The 22,576-nt window shown below is 32.2% G+C and overlaps 1 protein-coding gene and 1 long non-coding RNA gene across 2 annotated transcripts; one reads left to right on the forward strand and one right to left on the reverse strand.

Moving 5' to 3' along the window:
* Positions 1-305: 305 nt before the first annotated feature.
* Positions 306-3,928, forward strand: LOC139892154 (ATP-dependent Clp protease proteolytic subunit 3, chloroplastic). Its single transcript, XM_071875194.1, has 5 exons — positions 306-716; positions 1,912-2,026; positions 3,034-3,209; positions 3,327-3,422; positions 3,503-3,928. Exons 1-5 carry the CDS (start codon positions 429-431, stop codon positions 3,773-3,775), a joined length of 948 nt encoding a protein of 315 aa, XP_071731295.1. The 5' UTR covers positions 306-428; the 3' UTR covers positions 3,776-3,928.
* Positions 3,929-9,839: 5,911 nt separating this feature from the next.
* On the reverse strand, positions 9,840-11,681 carry LOC139892155 (uncharacterized). Its single transcript, XR_011773998.1, has 3 exons — positions 11,510-11,681; positions 10,747-10,817; positions 9,840-10,633 (listed from the first exon to the last, which is right to left on the reverse strand). It is a non-coding gene; the product is annotated as an uncharacterized lncRNA (long non-coding RNA).
* Between the last annotated feature and the right edge of the window lie 10,895 nt (positions 11,682-22,576).

Here is a 22,576-nt window from a genome sequence, read left to right on the forward strand (position 1 = left end):
AAACTGGTTTAGGTTGAGTTGTACAAAATCAGTCTTGTGAAGAAGACTGGTTATACTCGTTTTGTAATTTTTCCATACAAGATACTGTTTTTGTAAATGATTTCAAAATTTTTATTGTTTGCCAAAATGTTTCTTAAGATTTGCTCAATTGTTTCAATTATGCTCCTTGAATCAACTTGTACTTTCAAGGTTTCTTTAGCTTAGACGAAGGTTTTGGAATTTGGAGGGGTGTTCGAATTGTTAATTAGTGTTATTGTAGTTGTAATCCGCTATACAATTCGACTACTAGGGGTGTCTAAACTTGTGATAAAAACATGGGTAGCGTGTGAAATCAAAATCATCTATCCAAACCCAAATAGGAAAAGGATAATAACAACACAACACTAACACCAAATTACACCACACCACTACACCCAACCAAAAGGAAGATGGAGAACGCTTGTGTATCAGCGGCGTATACATCATCACCAGCACCTATTTTTCCAAAAACAAAAACCATTTTCCACAAAAACCCTAAAATACAATTATCATCACACACCCATTTGTTATCTTCTAATAATAGCAGGCCTTCGTTAAGTGTTAAAGCTTTCAAGACTCAAACTTTATCAAGTAATTGGGATGTATCATCTTCAGCTCCAACTTGGATGCCTAAATTTGAAGAACTTGATACAACTAATATGCTTCTTCGTCAACGCATCGTTTTCTTGGGATCCCAGGTACTGTTTTCACATAAATTTGTTGAAATTGGTGACCTAATTATTGCTATTAGATACATACTTTAAAGTTGCAATTTCCCCCTTTTAGTTGTACTGTAGCTTGTAGAACATACTTATTTCTATTGAGGATTGATTTTTTTTTTTTTTCTTGATGGGGTTTTGATTTTGTGCATTTTGGAGTTGCCCCTTTATAAACATAACCTTGTAGCACCTCATTACTGCCATTAATATAGTTTATACATGGTTAGGGTTTGGAATTTTGTATATACATAAGAAATTCATTAATCTGAGAACATGAGAACTGTATTTATTGTCAGTATCAAGACTTTTGGTTTGTTGTTAATCTAAATGCATCCACTCATGGAACTTAGAATAAGTTCGTCAAGCTTTCTTACTTCCTAATCAGCGAGTCCTTGGGCTTATACTCATGGTATCTCTAAAAAGGGAGATAGGGGTGACTTGGTAGGCAACATGAAATAAAAAACGAGCACTCCCTACTTAATGTGAGGCATTAAATCATGACCATATATGCCATTTATGTCAATCTTAAACATTATGGATCCAACTATATTATATTCAAGGGTTTAATACAATTCAGATTTTAAATGGTTATACAATAACTACAATACCGAATCCCGCGTGTGTGAGGTGTCGGGAGGTAAGATGTAGACAATTAGTCCTTCACTTGGGGAAAAAGAATCGTTTATCTACGTTTAGGCAGAGAAAGTCCTCTCTCTACCTTGTAGTCTGATAGGTTCTCATAAATGTGACGCTAAGGTTAAACCCTATTTACCTAAAGTATGCGAGCGATATTGATTAAGTGGTGTTTGAACTTTAAACCAAGAACCTTGTAATTCGTCGACATACTTATACACACCTTATGTCTTACCAAAACATTAATGTTTATATGGCCACACAAGTTATGAATCGATTAGTGACTTGATTAGGGGGATTCAGTACTATCCACATCACAAAGTAGGGAGATAAAATTGTGGTGGTTGACATGGATATCAAAATGAAATGTAACATCGATGATTAATTGTGAGTTTGTGACATGGCTCTCAAATTATCGAAAAGTTGTATATTATATAAATTTTTGTATATGTAGTGGATAGTAAATTTGGCTAAAACATAATATACATTTATCATATTATATAATTAAGTGAGTTAATATGACGAGAATGGGATTGTGCAGGTGGACGATATGTCAGCTGATTTCATAATCAGCCAATTGTTGTTTCTTGACGCAGAAGATGATAAAAAAGATATTAAGTTGTTCATCAATTCACCCGGTGGTTCTGTTACTGCTGGTACGCATACTTGCTTTAGTATACAATTGATTATCTTGGTTATTATTTTATTTTTTTTATAAGATTCGTGGAGAAAATAACTCCAAAGAAATGATGATAAAACAGCATACATTAACATGTAATACTTCAGGCTAGATACATAATGGTTGTCGAATAATTAATTGGTTACTGAAAAGATAAATGCACTATAAGTCATCACCAATGTAAAAGAGTTTCCAATTAATGATTTCAAGATTTTTAAGTTTGATATACGGGTTCTATAGGTCCTACTGATTTCTTTAGTATACAATATTACATATTGAAGAAACAGAGATATAAATGTGGGCTTTTTTTCGTTGTTGTGAGGGTTACAGAAATTTGAGACATGAAGAATATAGGAATGTGACAGAGATAAACCTTATTATTTTTAACTTTCTGATTACTAATAATTTTGCTCGAGTCTTGTGGACGATTATACTATGTTGGAACGAGACACGTGACTGATAAATTTAAGAAAATGAATTGTCTATGTTTGATTTTCGTTCGTAACCATTTTTTTATATTTAGTTGGACACAAGCAACTGTTTTGTCGTTGGCAAGATTTTAAGACTTGTTAGGCTACCCGGGCATCCAAGGACCTTGTAGCAAATACTACACCAAGTCAGTACTCGGATTTGAAGTTTTTACGAATAAATAATATAATTCGAAATTATATGTTTATATATAGGTATGGACTAAAATCATAAACGTAAGCGTAGTTGTTTAGAAACATAAAACGGCCCAAACTTTCAAATAACATCAAGACTCTAATATTAAAATGTTGACTGAGTTTGAGTTTGGCCGAGTAATCCTGATTAATGTCGAGTTTGACCAAGTTTTGCCCGTTGGCCGAGGTTGACCTGAACAGAGAAAACCTATTATGTTTACCCTTTTTTATATAATATAGCGGGAATATTGGTTAGTTTTCCGATAATTAACATGTTAATTACGGAGTAGTAATTTTTGCTGTATTTGATGATGATGTGAAGGAATGGGGATATACGATGCGATGAAGTTATGCAAAGCAGATATATCGACAGTTTGTGTTGGGCTAGCAGCATCCATGGGTGCATTCCTTCTTGCTTGCGGTACCAAAGGGAAGAGATATTGTATGCCTAATTCTAGGGTCATGATTCATCAACCACTTGGAAAGGCTGGAGGAAACGTAAGCACCAATTTCGCCTTTTAATACACTTGTTTTTACATACAAATATTACATTCATTCATACACATAGTTAAATTATGGACCATTGTTGAAATATGTTTGTATGTATATAATTAGGCTACAGACATGAGCATACGAATAAGAGAAATGGTTTACCACAAGGTTAAAGTGAACAAAATTATCTCCAAAGTCTCCGGAACTCCTTACGAAAAGGTATACTTTTCAATTTTATATGTATATATTTTTTATTTTTTATTTTATTTCACTATATGTAATCCACAGTCTCTGTGCAGGTTGAAGCTGATACAGACCGTGATTATTTTATGAACGCGTGGGAGGCAAAAGCATACGGTTTGGTGGATGAAGTAATTGATGACGGGAAGCCTGGTTTAGTTGCACCAATTGCAGATTCAAAACCGCCACCCAAAACGCGCGTGTGGGATTTATGGAAAGTTGAAGGTAGCAGGAAAGCGTTGAAGAATATGCCGTCCGAGGACAACATGTTACAAAATGGACATGTTGGTAGTGAAGATGAACCGAAACAGGAAGAACCTGTTTCTGCTTGATAGAAATAGAAAAAAATGGTGACATGAAAGCTTATATATGCAAGTGTAACACTAGGTGTGTTTGTTTGGCTTTTATGTTCAACTCTTGAAATAATTTCATATTTTGCATTGCCTGATAGATGCTTTTCAAATCAAGTGAAATTTTCTCATTTATCGATTCGCATTTCAATTTCAATTATTTAGGGTCCCATTAGTGATACGAACCACGACTCGGGTCGTAATTGCTAGGCTCTTGATTCTACTTATTCTAGGAATGGTGTCGTGTTTTTGATTGATAAACTAAATGGATAAACTGTCCAGCCTAGGCTATTCGGGGAGGGCGAATATTTTTACTTAGATGTGTGTGATCTAATCGAGTTATCTCGTGATCATCTACCACCTCAACCTCAAGATATGCTACTAGTTAGGTGTGAACCTGAGACCTCATATGAGAATATGAACATCAACCACTAGGCTATTTCAGGATGATTTCTTGGCTGATAAAATGTATTTGTTAATTTGAGGCGATTAGATGTTTTGGTTCGTGCTTTTGTTGCAATACATGACACCGAGCAACATTTTGTTTGGTGCGATCGCTAGTTTGAGGGGTTATGCAATTAGTGAAGCCTCGGCCTTACTCTTTTTGCAAATGTTGTCGCGTTATTTTTCCTTTCCATGTATTCCAACATTTACTTCAAGTCGCACCATAGGTATATTTGATAATTTTTGAAGTTAGAATCCGTACGTATCATTAGTCGGTTTGTATGTTAAATACATTGTTGATGTATAAACTGCTTCTTGATCCATCTTATAAATGTAAATGTAAACTTGTGTAACACATTGTTTGTTGAGGTTTTAACCTTTATATTAAAATTTGAGAGGTTCAATAAAATTTGAGGTAAACAAGTAAACGAATTAAATTTTCGTGTTCAAACTATCACTATCACTATCAGAATATGTATGTGGCTAGTGGCGACTATTTTGGAATAGATTTAAATTCTCCTAAAGATGTACATCTAATTTAGTTTGTACTCTTTATTTCTATTTCTATTATATATAATTTGCCACGTATTGTCATTTTACAAATATAATTGATAACTTCAAATTTTAATATGAGTCCAATAAACTAGAAAAGAGAAGAATGCTTTCAAACTTTTTTTTCTTTTTTTGAACGGCAGTTAAAATTTTATTGCTCCTCTAATAAGACACTACTAGAGGGAGAATGCTTTCAAACTAACACAGAAAACACTTACAAATTCTCTTTGATAATTGATTTGTGATTTTACGATCTACAACATAAATTGTATTCTTGTTTTATCTTTATATTTCGTGCATCTAATCAGCGGTTAGGTTGAAGTACTTTATAAAAAAAGTGTTACCTTCAAAAAATAATTCAAAGTATCTATTATTATACCCTCTTTTTTAACCGTACCTGTAGTAAGAAAAGTACGAACTTTGTAGTTGTGGTCTTGTGGATGAATACTTTATAGATAGATAATATATTACTCCGTGTTTGTTTCATTTGTAGAATACAAATAATGAATAAATACTACAGTAGAACAATTCGAAAAGAGACGACTTATATTTATAAAGAGGTGACTTATTTATGAATAAAGTGAGCAGCCCAAGGAAAAGCAGGCATGATAGTGTGTTTAACGATCCAGGAGATCAGCCGTCAATGTGACGTCGTTTCAATACCCTTGCAGTCCGACAATCTCCCCCGTACCTTTCCCCCCTGCTACTTTTTCTTTTTTTATTTTACCCCAATCCAATCAAATCGTCTGATACCCTTGATGCTTACATTTAATTTTATACGGAGTATGTACAAATTTAAACATAATTAGCATTCAAAATTTTGATTCCTGATTCCAATGCCCGAATACCAACCATAGGAAAATTGAGAAAGAGAGGAGGGAATGATCCCAAAAATGTTCGACCATCTAAGAGCACCCGGTGTCAACCAAGTCTCCACCGTTTTTGAGTAACGACGCCGGGTACAAGAACTTTAACGACACCACTTCACTGTCGATCGCCACCGTCGGTGACCCAGCATTACTTAATCGACGGTGGGTTTAACTTTTTTTTTTTATTTTCTTTAATTTTGCAACGGATATATTTACATTTATTATATATACAATATTGCACGACATTTGTATAAATTATTAGTCGATAACGTTAATTTTGATACTTATCAAATGTGTAATACAATTACAAAAAATCATTAATTACTGATAACATTTGTATCGAAAACATTAATATTGAATACTAATGCATACATTATGAGCTCGTCCGTTGGAATCAGTTTAATTTTAATTGACAAATAATCGATAAACACGCCCCTAAAAAGTTATAAACTTAAAGTTATTACTGGTATTATCTAATTATAACATTATATGATATTATAATTATAATATTTTAGGTAATGAAATCTGTATATTTCATTAAATTAGAAAATCTAATAATTTAATTAATATATGGAAATAACTAATAGAGTGACACGTGGCAGAATTAAAGAAAGAGTTGACACGTGGCAGGAATCAATGAGGAGTTGACACGTAGAATTATTGTCACACGGTTTATATAATGTAAGATATACAATTCAATCTTCTCATTTCACAACTACATTCTCATTTTACAAAAAAACATTAACAAAATGGTCAGCAACCCAAATCAACCAAACACTCCCTACAATCCAAATAATTAAAACTCTCCCTACAACCCAAACAATCTTTTTTCTAGTCAAGGAATTGGCCCGCTCCGATTCCGAGTAGACCTCCTTCATTTGGTGGTGGTACGTGGAAAGGTAACACACCTATTTCAAAAATCTCACCCGATGAGATGAACGCGTTTATGTTATGGAGGAATCGAGCCAACAATCAATCACTACATCAACCACAATCTACAAGTGAATCAACCCCATTATCGTTCGAAGACGAGGTTGAAACGCCTACATCTTCTAAAAAAAGGTTAAAGGGAAACAAAAAATGGCCGAACCGTCAGGGCGAAACCGAAGGTCGTTCAACATAGTTGTCATGAAGAAGAGGAGTTACGCTTGGCCGAAAGTTAGGTCACGGTTTCGAAAGATTCGTGGGTCGGAAACTATTAAAAAAGTATATATATATATATATATATATATATATATATATATATATATATATATATATATATATATATAGTCGAAATATATATTTATGTATATAAAAATTATATCGTTGTAACTAATTTAAATATAATTGCTTTAGGATCATCCTTTTGGTATCAAGTTCATGAAGAGTACAACAAATGCGGTCCAATTTATATTTGTATCAAAGATTTGTTATCAAGCAAATGGACAAAATTGAATCCCGATTGTCAATAAACAACGGGATAGTTAATAAATTGAAGGGTGATTGTAGGAGTGGCGGGAACGATGGGGATTTTAAAGTTCGTTGTGAAGAAGTTAATCACAATGAGGTGAGAGGATTTGCAAGTTACAAAGATTGGAATTTTTTGAAAACAAAGTCGAAGTGGTTACATCCTAATCCGATTGTTATTGGTAGTCATAATGCAAGGTACCGACCGCTTGATGAGGAAGGAGAGCAAGCTGATCTGATTGACTTGAATAGGGATGATGAAAGACAAGAAATACAAATCGAAGAACCAAAATCCAAACGAAGAATTATTTGGACGTGATCGTTTGAAGTGTCCACCCGGAATGCCAAGGAAGTCAAGGAAAGTTAGGTCGGAAGGTGGATATTGGGAATGAACACTACACGACACCTCATGTGTCTCTCTCCTCAGTCACTTACAGTGTCTTTCAAAGACACTGAAATGTCACCGAACGCACCATCCGCTCTAAATAAATATGTCCAAAGATTAGAAGGTCTAACTCAATGAATTTGTAATGAACTATCGATTCAACCGGATCCAAATACCACACACACTTAGCGTCTAAATTGGAGATGAAAATTTCTCGTTGTACTAGAACTTGTTTCATAATTCTAGTTTCGGCCCTTCCGGTATAAAGTAGAGGTGTACTTTAGGAGAGTTAAAACTCAATTCAATCTTGAATTCTCTTTGAAACAAATTTGGCTAAATAGGTTTTTTTGGACGACAGTATCGGCATCATCCAGAGGGGAATTAACCACCTTTGCGATCATATTTAACACACATACACATACACGTTAGGAGGAAACTCTTCACACACCATCGCGCATACGTACCCGTTGTACTTTGGATTATACCGAGTGGCTTATGGCATACACCTTGTCACCACAACAGAATCCTAGATAAAACCTCCCGGTAGGATTCGAACTTGCGTCGATTATTTCACGAAATTCTCAATTTAATTGTATATGCAGTTTAAAAGTTATCATTCTTAAATTTTACTTTGTAATCCTTTACTTTTTTCATTTCTTTTTTATATTATATTCATAAATTACATACAATTACATTTTACTTGTAATCTTTTACTTTTTTCATATCTTTTTTATATTATATTCATAAATTATATATGTAAGATATCTTTAACAAAATCTTTTTATAAGTAAACCCTAGTCCCTAAACCCAAAACCCTAAATTCTAAACCGTTCGTGTTAAAAATTCAATCTAAACCCTAAACCGTAAATTCTAAACCCTAAACCCTAGTTTCTAAACCCTAATAGGTAAACCCTAATTTTTAACCTCCTAATTTCTAAACCCTAATTACTAAACCCTAATTTTTAAACCCTAAAAAAAACTCAGAAGCATAATATTATACATGATGCATGTTATTTTTCTCTTCGAGCGTTTTTTCCGTCAAAATAATAACATTCATCACAAAATGTCTTTTTTAAATGTTCATATTTTCATGTGATCTTGATGCCTGAATTTTTTTTCTTCGAAAAAACGAAAAAAATTTACTTCCCTCCACTTCCCCCGAAAAAAGTGCTTCACTCTTGATTAAATATCTCTCTCTCTCTCTCTCTCTCTCTCTCTCTATATATATATATATATATATATATATATATATATATATATATATATATATATAAATAAACAGTTTATAATATTCTTGTCATCCTCAATAGTTTTAGTTTAACTATTAATGTACGTTGATATATGGTTTTAGCGATTTTATTAAAGGAAATAGACCCAATTCTTGAATGTTTAGGATTACTCGTATCTTAAAACTTTACAACATTAATATTGAGCATCAGCACATGAGACAAACAAAACAATTTCTTTTATTTTCGGGTCATTTTAGATTTAGCAACTCCAACATAGCCAACAACGCCAACACAATAGTTTCCTTTGTGCATAGTTGTGTTAAGGCATTTGGTTTAACTGACTCTAATTTTATAATAGATACACATAAAAAATAGGCATTTGGTTTAACTGACTCTAATTTTATAATAGATACACACATAAAAAATAGAGGTTAATAACAACTATTTAAAACCAATTCTTATTCCTGACATATGCATTAAATTATGGTTGAAGTTTTTTCTATCATATAACTAATTAATAGTCTAAAAATACTTGTACCAAAAACAATATAAAGAAAACAAATTGCATATTTTAAGAAAAATGAAAATAACTTGCATATTTTTGACCAAATCAAAGTCATAACTTGAGTTGTGTGCTCATAATATGAAAATGAATATACCCTATTTAAAATATCATAACATTGATTTATTTTATTAGTAGCATTTAGAACATACAGTATCGCCGGACACCATCGCCGCATTATTGGTGTAACAGTCTCAATACTTGTATAGCAACCTCCAATGTCCATATCTTCAACTTCACATAGCCTAACTACAATGCCCTAAATATTTTGGTTTAACACATCATCACACCCATTCAGCTCGCAATCCAAAGATCTAGCTTTACTTTATCACTGTTATACCCTGCCTCTTCCATTTTGACCCTTTTGACACCAATTCAGCGGACAACCCATTTCTCAAGCTTTATATGTTACTTTAGAGTATTACATTTTGTATGGACGTTAAGATCATTAACCTTTCAAATAAACATAAATGACTACAAAAATTATTGTACGTCAGTTTACATAAATTAGTCAAAATGAACTTACATTGTACCTTAAGAAACTAAACATCCAAAACCACAATACTTGAGCTTAATTCAACTAAAACAAAGATTATTCAAGGATACCACTTGATGGAGGTTGAATAAAGATTATTCAAGTTATTATTTGTATAATTATTTTTTTTCGTAAATAAAACCGTTATTACATGAGACTTTAGATCATATAACCAAACTGAAGTTTGGTAAAAATCAATCAACTTACTTAATATAAGGTGAATAATAAATGATAATACCCGAATTCGCAGCTGATGAAGTAGAAATCAACCATAGAATAGACCTGACCCGTTTTAACACCAAAACAATTTTTAAACCTTTACTACACTTGCAATAAAACATAACCGTCCTGATAAACGCAACGATTTTACGTTACAATCCTTCTTTATACATACAACGACATTCGACACATTCAAACTTTGAATCCCAACCCTTCAAGATAATTAAAGACACATATCATTACTTCAATTTTCTGCATTTTAAATTAATCAAAACTTCAACTACCCGCTACAATCATTTTAATCTAAACAAAAACAAACAACTCCGACTTCATTAAACTTCGACTCCAAACTCACATACAATTGACTTAACCATAACCCAACAATATAACCATCAAGACAAAACCTCATATATTTTCGACACTAAAACTTCAAAGACACAAAGTGAATACGACACAACTACTACCATGGGTGTTTTACATTCAAGTGGCCAATATCTTCGCGAGGATGAAAAATGAGCATCCACTTACCAAGACGAGTCTTCAAGTACCTCTATGCTATACTTTATCCGTTCCTTTCGAGCTAACGCCACTATAGCCTACATACAAGGTAAAACACTACACAGGTTAAGCATATCGCTTAGTGAGTACAAGTGCATGTGAATAGTAAAAACTACCAATTAAGTAATGCAACATAAAATGTAAAGATTACCTTCTACTCCGCGTGCTAAGGAACCACAACCTACTATCGAATGTGGTAACTACACAAGGCTGATTAACCACCTGCAAACAATATCATAAGCTAACACCATGGTCATCAACCAAGCTACACATAAAAATTGGGGACCCATCCCCAAAAAACATACGTCATCACTTGCACAAGTGCAAGTCAAGACGTATGACCTATTTTACCCACCCATGTACTCACCTTGCAATTAGCGCCTATATGGTGAAATAATCATACAAGCTTCCTTAGAAACCTACAATCATACTTGCAACATACAATGCTCATTACTCACTAAACAAGCTTTTAGCTCTATTCCTTTAAGTCAAGAAGCGTGCTAATTCACAACACTTCTTCTCAATAAACTCCAATTGCTGCATACCCATTTTGACACTTTTAAAATCTTTGACTACAAAATGCCTCTAACAAATACTTACTACTCAAATTACTCCATTCAAGTCTCTAAAGTACATTATCATTGCATTTACAGTCAAAGATGACAATATTTAACTTACCACATCAAGCTTTAGAACTAGTCATCTTATAAAACATAATCACTAGTAATCACACTTTATTAAATCACAACATCAACAACTTGTAACTCCTAACACCAAAATTAAAGCTTTAGCGTTAAAACATATTCTTTAAACTTTGACATTATCTACATCAATTACAAAACCAAAACACCCAAAACCATAAGAATTCAACAAAACCCCCCAAAATAACGAAACAAGAAAGTTAGGGTTCTTACATTGAGGTAAGAAGATTATGGAAGAAACTGAAATTCGGAATCCTTTGAGATGATGTATGCTTCAACTGATCAATCCCACCAATCCTAGATTCAATTTCCTTAAATTAGCTCCTTATCTTCAAGCTATCTCTATCTCTCCCTTTCGCCATATTTCTCTCTCTAATCTCCCTAGCTTTCCAGAGACGAAAAATGAATTTTCTGGAATCCTCTCTTAATTTTAACTTGAAGTTTACATATTACACCACTCCATTATCTTCCAATTGACAAAACTGCCCCTCTGCTCATCGCTTGTGTGCGTGGTGCGCACTAAATATATGCACGGCGCACACGGTGTTGGAAGCTCGGGCTGTTACAACTCTCCCCCCGTTAGGCTGTTCATGTCCTCACATTCCATTCTTCGATAAACGGATAAAAAAATAAGCTTTCAATCACTCTCCGGGCTCCCTAAGAAAAATATTCTGACCCTTTTCTTGGACCTCTATGAACCTTTAACAAGATTACTGACTTGTTTCCGCATTACTTCATTTGAGGTCTACAACCTAAATCGCTTATTCTAAAACCTCCAATATTATATCTTCCGAAATCTCTGAAAGCGGTAAAATAGTAACTCTATCGACTAAACACTTTCTAATCGATGACACTTGGAAAGTGTCATAATTTGCATCAAACTTCTCAAGTAATGATAAATTATACACCACTTTCTAATTCAACTACAATTTCGAAATCCCACTAGGCGTAACTTCTTTGTTTACAGTAACGGATGATACCTTTCCAAGGAGAGATCTTTCCCTTACATGAAAATCTATCGGTTTTCTTCATTTATTGGGATAAAGTTTCTACCAATTATGAGCTTTCATCAATCTTTGTTGAAAATGATTTTTCTTTTCGCCGTCTGCAATATTATATCAGTGCCTTCTAACTTTCGCTGACCGGTTTCTTCTCAAATAAACGGAGTCGTACTGTGACAACCCGAAAATTTTCGACCAAATTTAAACTTAATCTTTATATGATTCCGACACGATAAGAAAAGTTTGTAATGTTGAGTCTCGAAAATTTTGGAACTATGTTCATACATTCAATTACCCTTTTGACTATGCTCGACGATTCACGAACGAATATATAAATGAATATATATATATATATATATATATATATATATATATATATATATATATATATATATATATATATATATATATATATATATATTATAACTTGAAAACGTTAACAAAGTATTAAATGTATAATATTTTAGATTAAACGTATTTGTCTCAATATATGCTTAATATATTCATCTACGGAATTAGAAGATGATACCAACGATTGGATTAGCAGATATTTCAACAATTATAAATCCCGTAAGTATTGTGATAAGTCTTTGTTGAAAGGTCCACCTTGATTTAAGAAATCTTTCCTTTTTGACTGTATTTGATATATAAATAAGTTGCAACGTGTGTATATATATATATATATATATATATATATATATATATATATATATATATATATATATATATATATTAAGGTTCGAAATTATTTTTGTAAACAATAGTAACACCCATTTATTGTTTCGTTTGATAAATAAATATTATATACAAATTTATATTTTTCTAAACGAAAATATATATTTTACAATGTGATAATGCATAGAATTGAATTAGATATAAAACGTTTCGATATTATTAAAATATTTTAATAAACAACGAGGAGTTGATTTATAGAAGCAAATGACCAAGTTACTAAAATGTATAAGTTATACTTTGAGTAATATAGTTTATTGATAATTTAAGATTATATTTTCACAAAGGTACGAATCACGAAACGTAAAGTACAAGTTTTCTAAGCATACGAAAATGCATTCGAGAAACCAGAACTGAGACATTAGTCGGGCGTAAACGTACGAGTCATCGGACCAAAAATTAAAAGTTAACTATGCACGTGAATATAATATAATATATAATTAATTAATATAAATTATATATATTATATATATATATATATATATTATAAAAATATGTCGACAAACAAAACAACAACAAAATTGTGAGCTGGATTTTGGGGCCATGCGATCGCATGAAAAATAGGCATAAAACCCATGCGATCGCATGGCAGTCAGGATTCAGAAACATTCTATAAATTGGCCAGTTTGCTCGACGTACACACACACACACATATCCTATATGTTACTCCCTCTGTTATATAATTATTTATTTTATTATTATTATTATTATTATTATTATTATTATTATTATTATTAAGATTAATATTATTATTATCAGTAGTATTAATATTATTATTATTAGTATTATACATAAAATATTACGACGAGGTCATGAGTGAATAATTTCAATACTAGTTTTATGAGTGGGATAGAGCTAAGGAAATTACGGGTTATAGCTATGGAGGTTATGGGTATTGTTCGAGGGTATGCTCGTGAGGTCAACCTAGTGTTTATCATCTCCGTTGCGTCTACGTACTTTCCTGCAATATTGAACCACAATATTGATACGTGAGCACTCATATTTTATCTTTCATATATTAATAGTGTATCCCTGACTAGTGCTCGAGTATATATGTTTATGCATGTTTATATGCTAAATTTATTCGTTAATGAATCACGAATTTAATACAAATATTACTGATATAAGGTATATGATATGCATGTTTTTGGAAAGCTGACGAAAAATCAATAACTTTTTATTTAGAAATCGCGTAATTTCGATGAACGGATTAAAAGATATGGTCAACTGAATTATGGTTAACGTTAATTGAAATTGTGTTTGAAACTGTAAATTAATATTTAAACAACTTATTTATAAGATTGATAAATTAGATTTTCAAATATTACTAATCGAGTAAATGAATTTCTATATAATGCACGTCTCGTCTTGTTGAGCATTTGTAAAAACTTATTGTTTTATCATATTTTAAAGCCTTATAAAAACTATAGTTTAATTTTACAAGAATTGGGAAACTATGTGAAATGTTAAAATGTTTCGATTGCCATGATCATTCAACTATAGTATTGAGTCAAATTGACTTTTTGAAATGACTTTTGATAACCTTTGTATGTCGATCTTGAGCATTAGGATTGTGATACACTATGACCTGACCTAGCTTGATAGACATTTATTGACCAACATATGTTCTCTAGGTTGAGATCTACGGTTATTTGGTATTTCGAGTTTCGGTCATATTTCGGTGAACGACTTTATGTGCCGCTAAGGTGAGTTTCATTTGCTCCCCTTTTAATTGCTTTTGCAATCTATATTTTTGGGCTGAGAATACATGCACTTTATTTTAAACGCAATGGATACAAGTACATACTAAATTCTACACTGAGTTTGAACCGAAAATCCCTTAGCTTTGGTAACTAGTAACTGCCAGTTATAAGAACTGGTGGGCGCGAGTAGTAGTATATGGATCCATAGGGCTTGATATCCCCGTCCGAGCTAGAGCACTAGCCTTTTAACGGACGTATGCTATTTGAGAAGCGCACACGTTGGTTTGCGTGTATTATTAAGATGATTATACAAAGGGTATACATTATATATACGTTAAGTTTAGTTACCAGGGTGCTCAATTTCGTAGAATATTTTGATAAACGTTTCTGGATGAAACAACTGAAAACTTGTGATTCACCTTTATATAACATTAAAACTATGAACTCACCAATCTTTGTGTTGACACTTTTAAGCATGTTTATTCTCAGGTTTCTAGAAGTCTTCCGCTGTTTGCTTATACGTTATACAAGCTATGTGCATGGAGTCATACATGCTTTATTCAAGAAAACTTTGCATTCACAAAATCATCACTATGTATCTTATTTTGACTGCATTATCAACGGATGTAGTATTGTAAACTATTATATACAGTGATTGTCTATACGTAGAAATCATCAGACGTCGAAAACCTTGGATTTATATATATTCATTTATGGTGTGCCTTTTCAAAAGAATGCAATGTTTACAAAACGTATCATATAGATGTCAAAACCTCACTATGAAATCGATGAATGATGTATTCGTCCAAATGGATTTGGACGGGTCATCACAGTTGGTATCAGAGCTTGAGGTCATAGGGAACCAGAATTTACATTAGTGTGTTTAACTGGTAATTGTTAGGATGTATTAGTGAGTCTGGACTATGACCGTATCTGTTTTTACCGAGTTTTGCTTATCAATTCTTGTCAGAAATTACATTCTTATCATTCTTAAGTCTAGACACCTTTACCTGCATTTATTGCATGAATAGTGTATAGACAAAATTCATATCTTAGCGTATCTGTTACTGTAAACTTTTCCTGTCATCTTCCGAAAATTTCTCCGTAATTTATGGGATTTTGGTATTATATATACATATGTAAATTATGTGTTGAAGAATACCAATCTAAGTCCTATAATCGATTTCATATCAAAAATAAATTCCATGATTATACAAGATGGATCACGTATCTAGTTCAAATTCTTTAGATTCCGACAACTATTCCGATATGGATTTCCACTCGAGTTCCGAAAGCAGTGTGACCGGAATGGATCAATCAATTAGCCATCATCTATTCTGAATGAATTGGGGATGGGTTCGTAGCCTACTTAATCATTGGAGACAGAAAGAAGGTGATTCTTTCCATCCACCACATTGCCCTCTTGGCGATGAACCTGAAGCACTTACCGGTGAATCTATCCGAAACACTATTTTCTCTCTCATTTCCAGAGTATCTCGTCATGATTATATACTATCTCAAATTCTAGATCTTATTCGTTCGCTCGTCCGAACCGACAATCACCCCGGTGTGATAGAAGAAGTCAACGAGCTTCGCGCTCGGGTAGTGTCTTTGGAAAATATGGTGCAAAGGTTACAAGCACCAGCAGCATCACCGGCATCAACAGTACCACCATCAGCAACATCAACAGTACCATTACCACCATCAGCAACATCCGCATCCCACACCTCAACATCACAATCTGTACCTCGAACATCAACGTCATACGCACCATAGATACCAAGGAATACCAACAACAACAAACGATGAAGTATTGATTCATAACTTCATCGAAGAAATATTCTGCAAAGAATATGTAGTTTCTAAAAGTTTTAGAGATTACTTATTCTAGTTCTAATTGTAAACCAGATGAGTGAGCGAATAGAAATGATGAAATAAAACCCTGATCGGAATGGTGCACGATTTACAAGCTAGATCTATTTTACCAGTAGCATCAACAGTACAGTCAGCATCACCAGCACCGTCAGTACCGTCAGCATCAGCAGCATCTACAACATCACAAGCTCCGCCAGATCCATAATCACCACAAACATCATCACTAATCAATAACGCGCATATCGTATCAACGAGTTATGAAGTATTAACTCATTCCCCCTGAAGAAATTATATGTATATTTTATATATATATATATATATGAATTTTGAGATCAAAATAAATCTTTTCGTACTAAGCTATTACGTGTGAATCTTAACTACTCGGTTAGTTCATGTTATTAATATGTTATGATGTACATCCTTCGTTAATGACTTAACAATCGTTAACTATAATCTCTGCTTCGACTTAATAGATTCCAAATCAAGTGTATTATTCAAATACATGTTTGATTTTACACTTTCATTTTTGATGTATTTGAAACTTTCCAGAAAACATCATTCGTACCTTGCGAAGTTAGCAAGAGTTCCATAAGCACCAACATGATTCACTAAGGAAATATCAATAAAACTGAATAACGAAGTATTGATTATATTAGTGAAATACTCCGCAAAAATTATGTAATCTCTGATGGTTTAGAGATTATTCATTTCTAATTCCAGCCAAAAATCAAATAAGCTTAATATGATATCAACTCATTAAATCTGTATTACATCTGAAGAAAATATACATACATATATTTTCATAAAGACTGTAATGAAAATTCTTTTATACAAAATGTTACTTGTGAAACTTTTAACGGGTAGGTAATACCCGGGAGATATATAAAGTCACAATTAATATATTCGATTTTGATTCAGCAAATTATCAACTATACTCACTACTTTCACAACGATATACATTCTTTCATAGAAATCAAAACAACCATTTTAACCCAAATTTGATTACATATTCGGATTTTGACAAATCAGAATCCAAGTTAAGATTTAACAGAAGATATCACTCTTAAATTCTTACATCTTTCAAATGCCATACTTTGAATTCAAAACTGTACTAGAACATCATATGTATACATATAACATTCATCTCTTAGAATTATGAGCTTTCATTCTGAAATTCTGAAAAGCAACCAGTCTACGAATCAATACTCTGAATGTTGAAAAAACTGATGAAGCAGCAACAACTGTAAATGACTTTAACAGTTAAAAGTTTGATGATAAAGAATAGTGTGTTGGCAAATCTCAGAAAAGTTGGAACTGAAAAACGGATTGAGCAAACCATGAAGGAGGCTGTGGACAAATCACAAAGACTAAACCTGCCTTCAAAGAATCCAAATGATTCAGTGTCTGCTGAAGTCATTAACGAATACCTTGCTCCTGACTCTAAACTTTTACGGACAAAATCTTCTTCATCATCTTTTGATATTAGAAATTCTAAGATATCATCATATCTTTCATTATAAATATCTTCGATGTTTATGAAGATATCTTCATAACTATTGTTATCCAAAATCATTTACTTCTTTGTGCTATCTGTGTAAAATCATAAAAGAAACTATTTTAGTTTCTAAATTCTGAAACATTTGAGTTTAAAATATGAATGTTTCTGAAGTAGTGTTGGGAACTGAAGCATGAGTTAGTATAATATAATGACACTTGATCAACGTGATTATATTACAGTAAGTCATGCTGAGCTTCTAATGGAACGTGATAAAGGTTCACAGATCATACCCTCATCATGAACCATGTTACATAACTCTTTCATTCTATTTAACCTCTAAACATATCAAGAAAATATTTTCTTGATGATTCGGCCTTTTCCAAAGTATTCTGGTACTTTAACAAATCAAGATCGTGTTATTACAATTTCCTTCTTAGAACATTAATTATGTTCATTCCGAAATTCATAACTACGAATTCTGGACCATTATTCGCTTGAATTGAAGTCGGGAAGAAGAAAACAAGAGCATGAAGCTCCAAAATAGAAATGGGAGTATAAGTCACAGCAAATAAGAGAGAGCATTAATTTTGGATGACAATGATTATAGAATATAGAAGCAGGGACTTTGAAATATAAGGGAAGATATAAAGCCCAACGACAACCCAGGAATGAAAAACCATATATATCGATGCATATAGCAATATAAAGACACGAGAGAACTAAAAACACTATAAAACTAAGAGTATAGTAGAAGTAAATAGATTCTTCTGGTGGCAGGTGAAAAAGAAGAATGACAGATATGAACGTTAGAAGTATATCGAGAACCAGAACTGGATGGAGCATATTGTCAAATGATTCAAAGTATGAATTAAAGGAGAAAGAATAGAAGGTGTGAATTATAAGGAAACAAAGGGGGTGGATTTATAGTAAAATATCCGACAGAGTAATCAAAACAGATGATCGCATTTAAAGCGAATCCTAATTTCCTTAATTACCGAAGAATCAAATCTTATTAAGATTTTCTCCAAATCTCTTGAACTTCAGAAATCAATCCTATCTACGTCAAAAGATATGACGAATCTACATTTATTCATTTCACTCTTTTGTGATAGCTTCACTTATACTCTTCGCGTAATCAAATTGTTTATTCTATATTACTTGATGATGATAAAACTCTAATTTTTAGCTCGTATGCGTCATTAAAACATACTTATTGTCAGCCATGACCATCCCAATCAAATTTCGGGACGAAATTTATTTAACGGGTAGGTACTGTGACAACCCGGAAATTTTTGACCAAATTTAAACTTAATCTTTATTTGATTCCGACACGATAAGCAAAGTTTGTAATGTTGAGTCTCGAAAATTTTGGAACTATGTTCATACATTCAATTACCCTTTTGACTATGCTCGACGATTCACGAACGAATATATAAATGGATATGAATATATATATGTATATATATTATAACTTGAAAACGTTATCAAAGTATTAAATGTATAATATTTTAGATTAAATGTATTTGTCTCAATATATGCTTAATATATTCATCTACGAAATTAGAAGATAATACCAACGATTGGATTAGCAGATATTTCAACAATTATAAATCCCGTAAGTATTGTGATAAGTCTTGTTGAGAGGTCCACCTTGATTTAAGAAATCTTTTCTTTTTGACTGTATTTGATATATAAATAAGTTGCAACGTGTATAGAAAAAGTATTTATATGTATTGTGTGTGTGTGTGTGTGTGTGTGTATATATATATATATATATATATATATATATATATTAAGGTTCGAAATTATTTTTGTAAACAATAGTAACACCCATTTATTGTTCCGTTTGATAAATAAATATTATATACAAATTTATATTTTTCTAAACGAAAATATATATTTTACAATGTGATAATGCATAGAATTGAATTAGATATAAAACGTTTCGATATTATTAAATATATTTTAATAAACAACGAGGAGTTGATTTATAGAAGCAAATGACCAAGTTACTAAAATGTATAAGTTATACTTTGAGTAATATAGTTTATTGATAATTTAAGATTATATTTTGACAAAGGTACGAATCACGAAACGTAAAGTACAAGTTTTCTAAGCATACGAAAATGCATTCAAGAAACCGGAACTGAGACATTAGTCGAGCGTAAACGTACGAGTCATTGGACCAAAAATTAAAAGTCAACTATGCACGTGAATATAATATAATATATAATTAATTAATATAAATTATATATATTATATATATTATAAAAATATGTCGACAAACAAAACAACAAAAAAATTGTGAGCTGGGTTTTGGGTCCATGCGATCGCATGAGAAATAGACATAAAACCCATGCGATCGCATGGCAGTCAGGATTCAGAAACATTCTATAAATTGGCCAGTTTGCTCGACGTACACACACATACATATCCTATATGTTACTCCCTCTGTTATATAATTATTTATTTTATTATTATTATTATTATTATTATTATTATTATTATTATTATTATTATTATTATTATTATTATTATTAAGATTAATATTATTATTAATCTTATTATTGTTATCAGTAGTATTAATATTATTATTATTAGTATTATACATAAAATATTACGACGAGGTCATGAGTGAATAATTTCAATACGAGTTTTATGAGCGGGATAGAGCTAAGAAAATTACGGGTTATAGCTATGGAGGGTATGTGTATTGTTCGAGGGTATGCTCGTGAGGTCAACATAGTGTTTATCATATCCGTTGCGTCTACGTACTTTCCTGCAATATTGAACCACAATATCGATACGTGAGCACTCATATTTTATCTTTCATATATTAATAGTGTATCCCTGACTAGTGCTCGAGTATATATGTTTATGCATGTTTATATGCTAAATTTATTCGTTAATGAATCACGAATTTAATACAAATATTACTGATAAAAGTTATATGATATGCATGTTTTTGGAAAGCTGATGAAAAATCAATAACTTCTCATTTAGAAATCGCGTGATTTCGATGAACGGATTAAAAGATATGGTCAACTGAATTATGGTTAATGTTAATTGAAATTGTGTTTGAAACTGTAAATTAATATTTAAAAAACTTGTTTATAAGATTGATAAATTGGATTTTCAAATATTACTAATCGAGTAAATGAATTTCTATATAAGGCACGTCTCGTCTTGTTGAGCAATTGTAAAAATTGATTGTTTTATCATATTTTAAAGCCTTATAAAAACTATAGTTTAATTTTACAAGAATTGGGAAACTATGTGAAATGTTAAAATGTTTCGATTGCCATGATCATTCAACTATATTATTGAGTCAAATTGACTTTTTGAAATGACTTTTGATAACCTTTGTATGTCGATCTTGAGTATTAGGATTGTGATACACTATGACCTGACCTAGCTTGATAGACATTTATTGACCAACATATGTTCTCTAGGTTGAGATCTACGGTTATTTGGTATTCCGAGTTTCGGTCATATTTCGGTGAACGACTTTATGTGCCGCTAAGGTGAGTTTCATTTGCTCCCCTTTTAATTGCTTTTGCAATCTATATTTTTGGGCTGAGAATACATGCACTTTATTTTAAACGCAATGGATACAAGTACATACTAAATTCTACACTGAGTTTGAACCGAAAATCCCTTAGCTTTGGTAACTAGTAACTGCCAGTTATAAGAACTGGTGGGCGCTAGTAGTAGTATATGGATCCATAGGGCTTGATATCCCCGTCCGAGCTAGAGCACTAGCCTTTTAACGGACGTATGCTATTTGAGAAGCGTACACATTAGTTAGCGTGTATTATTAAAATGATTATACAAAGGGTATAAATTATATATACGTTAAGTTTAGTTACCAGGGTGCTCAATTTCGTAGAATATTTTGATAAACATTTCTGGATGAAACAACTGAAAACTTGTGATTCACCTTTATATACAGATTATGCGCAACATTAAAACTATGAACTCACCAATCTTTGTGTTGACACTTTTAAGCATGTTTATTCTCAGGTTTCTAGAAGTCTTCCGCTGTTTGCTTATACGTTATACAAGCTATGTGCATGGAGTCATACATGCTTTATTCAAGAAAACTTTGCATTCACAAAATCATCACCATGTATCTTATTTTGACTGCATTATCAACGGATGTAGTATTGTAAACTATTATATACAGTGATTGTCTATACGTAGAAATCATCAGACGTTGAAAACCTTGGATTTATATATATTCATTTATGGTGTGCCTTTTCAAAAGAATGCAATATTTACAAAACGTATCATATAGAGGTCAAAACCTCACTATGAAATCGATGAATGATGTATTCGTCCAAATGGATTTGGACGGGTCATCACACGTACAATTATTTTCGTAAAGCATCACAGCTCCTTCCCTAAATTTGCAGCGTATACTCGCGACAGGTCTTAGGTCTAAATCACTTCTCGTTCCAATTGTCAGTTT

This window comes from Rutidosis leptorrhynchoides, chromosome 2 (genome assembly GCF_046630445.1).
Source record: "Rutidosis leptorrhynchoides isolate AG116_Rl617_1_P2 chromosome 2, CSIRO_AGI_Rlap_v1, whole genome shotgun sequence".
NCBI lineage: Eukaryota > Viridiplantae > Streptophyta > Magnoliopsida > Asterales > Asteraceae > Rutidosis > Rutidosis leptorrhynchoides.

Coding starts and splice junctions, on each gene's coding strand:
- LOC139892154 (XM_071875194.1), top strand. CDS start 429: ATGGAGAACGCTTGTGTATCAGCGGCGTATACATCATCACCAGCACCT. Junction 2,027..3,033: donor CGGTGGTTCTGTTACTGCTG/GTACGCATACTT, acceptor GATGATGTGAAG/GAATGGGGATATACGATGCG. Junction 3,210..3,326: donor TTGGAAAGGCTGGAGGAAAC/GTAAGCACCAAT, acceptor GTATATAATTAG/GCTACAGACATGAGCATACG.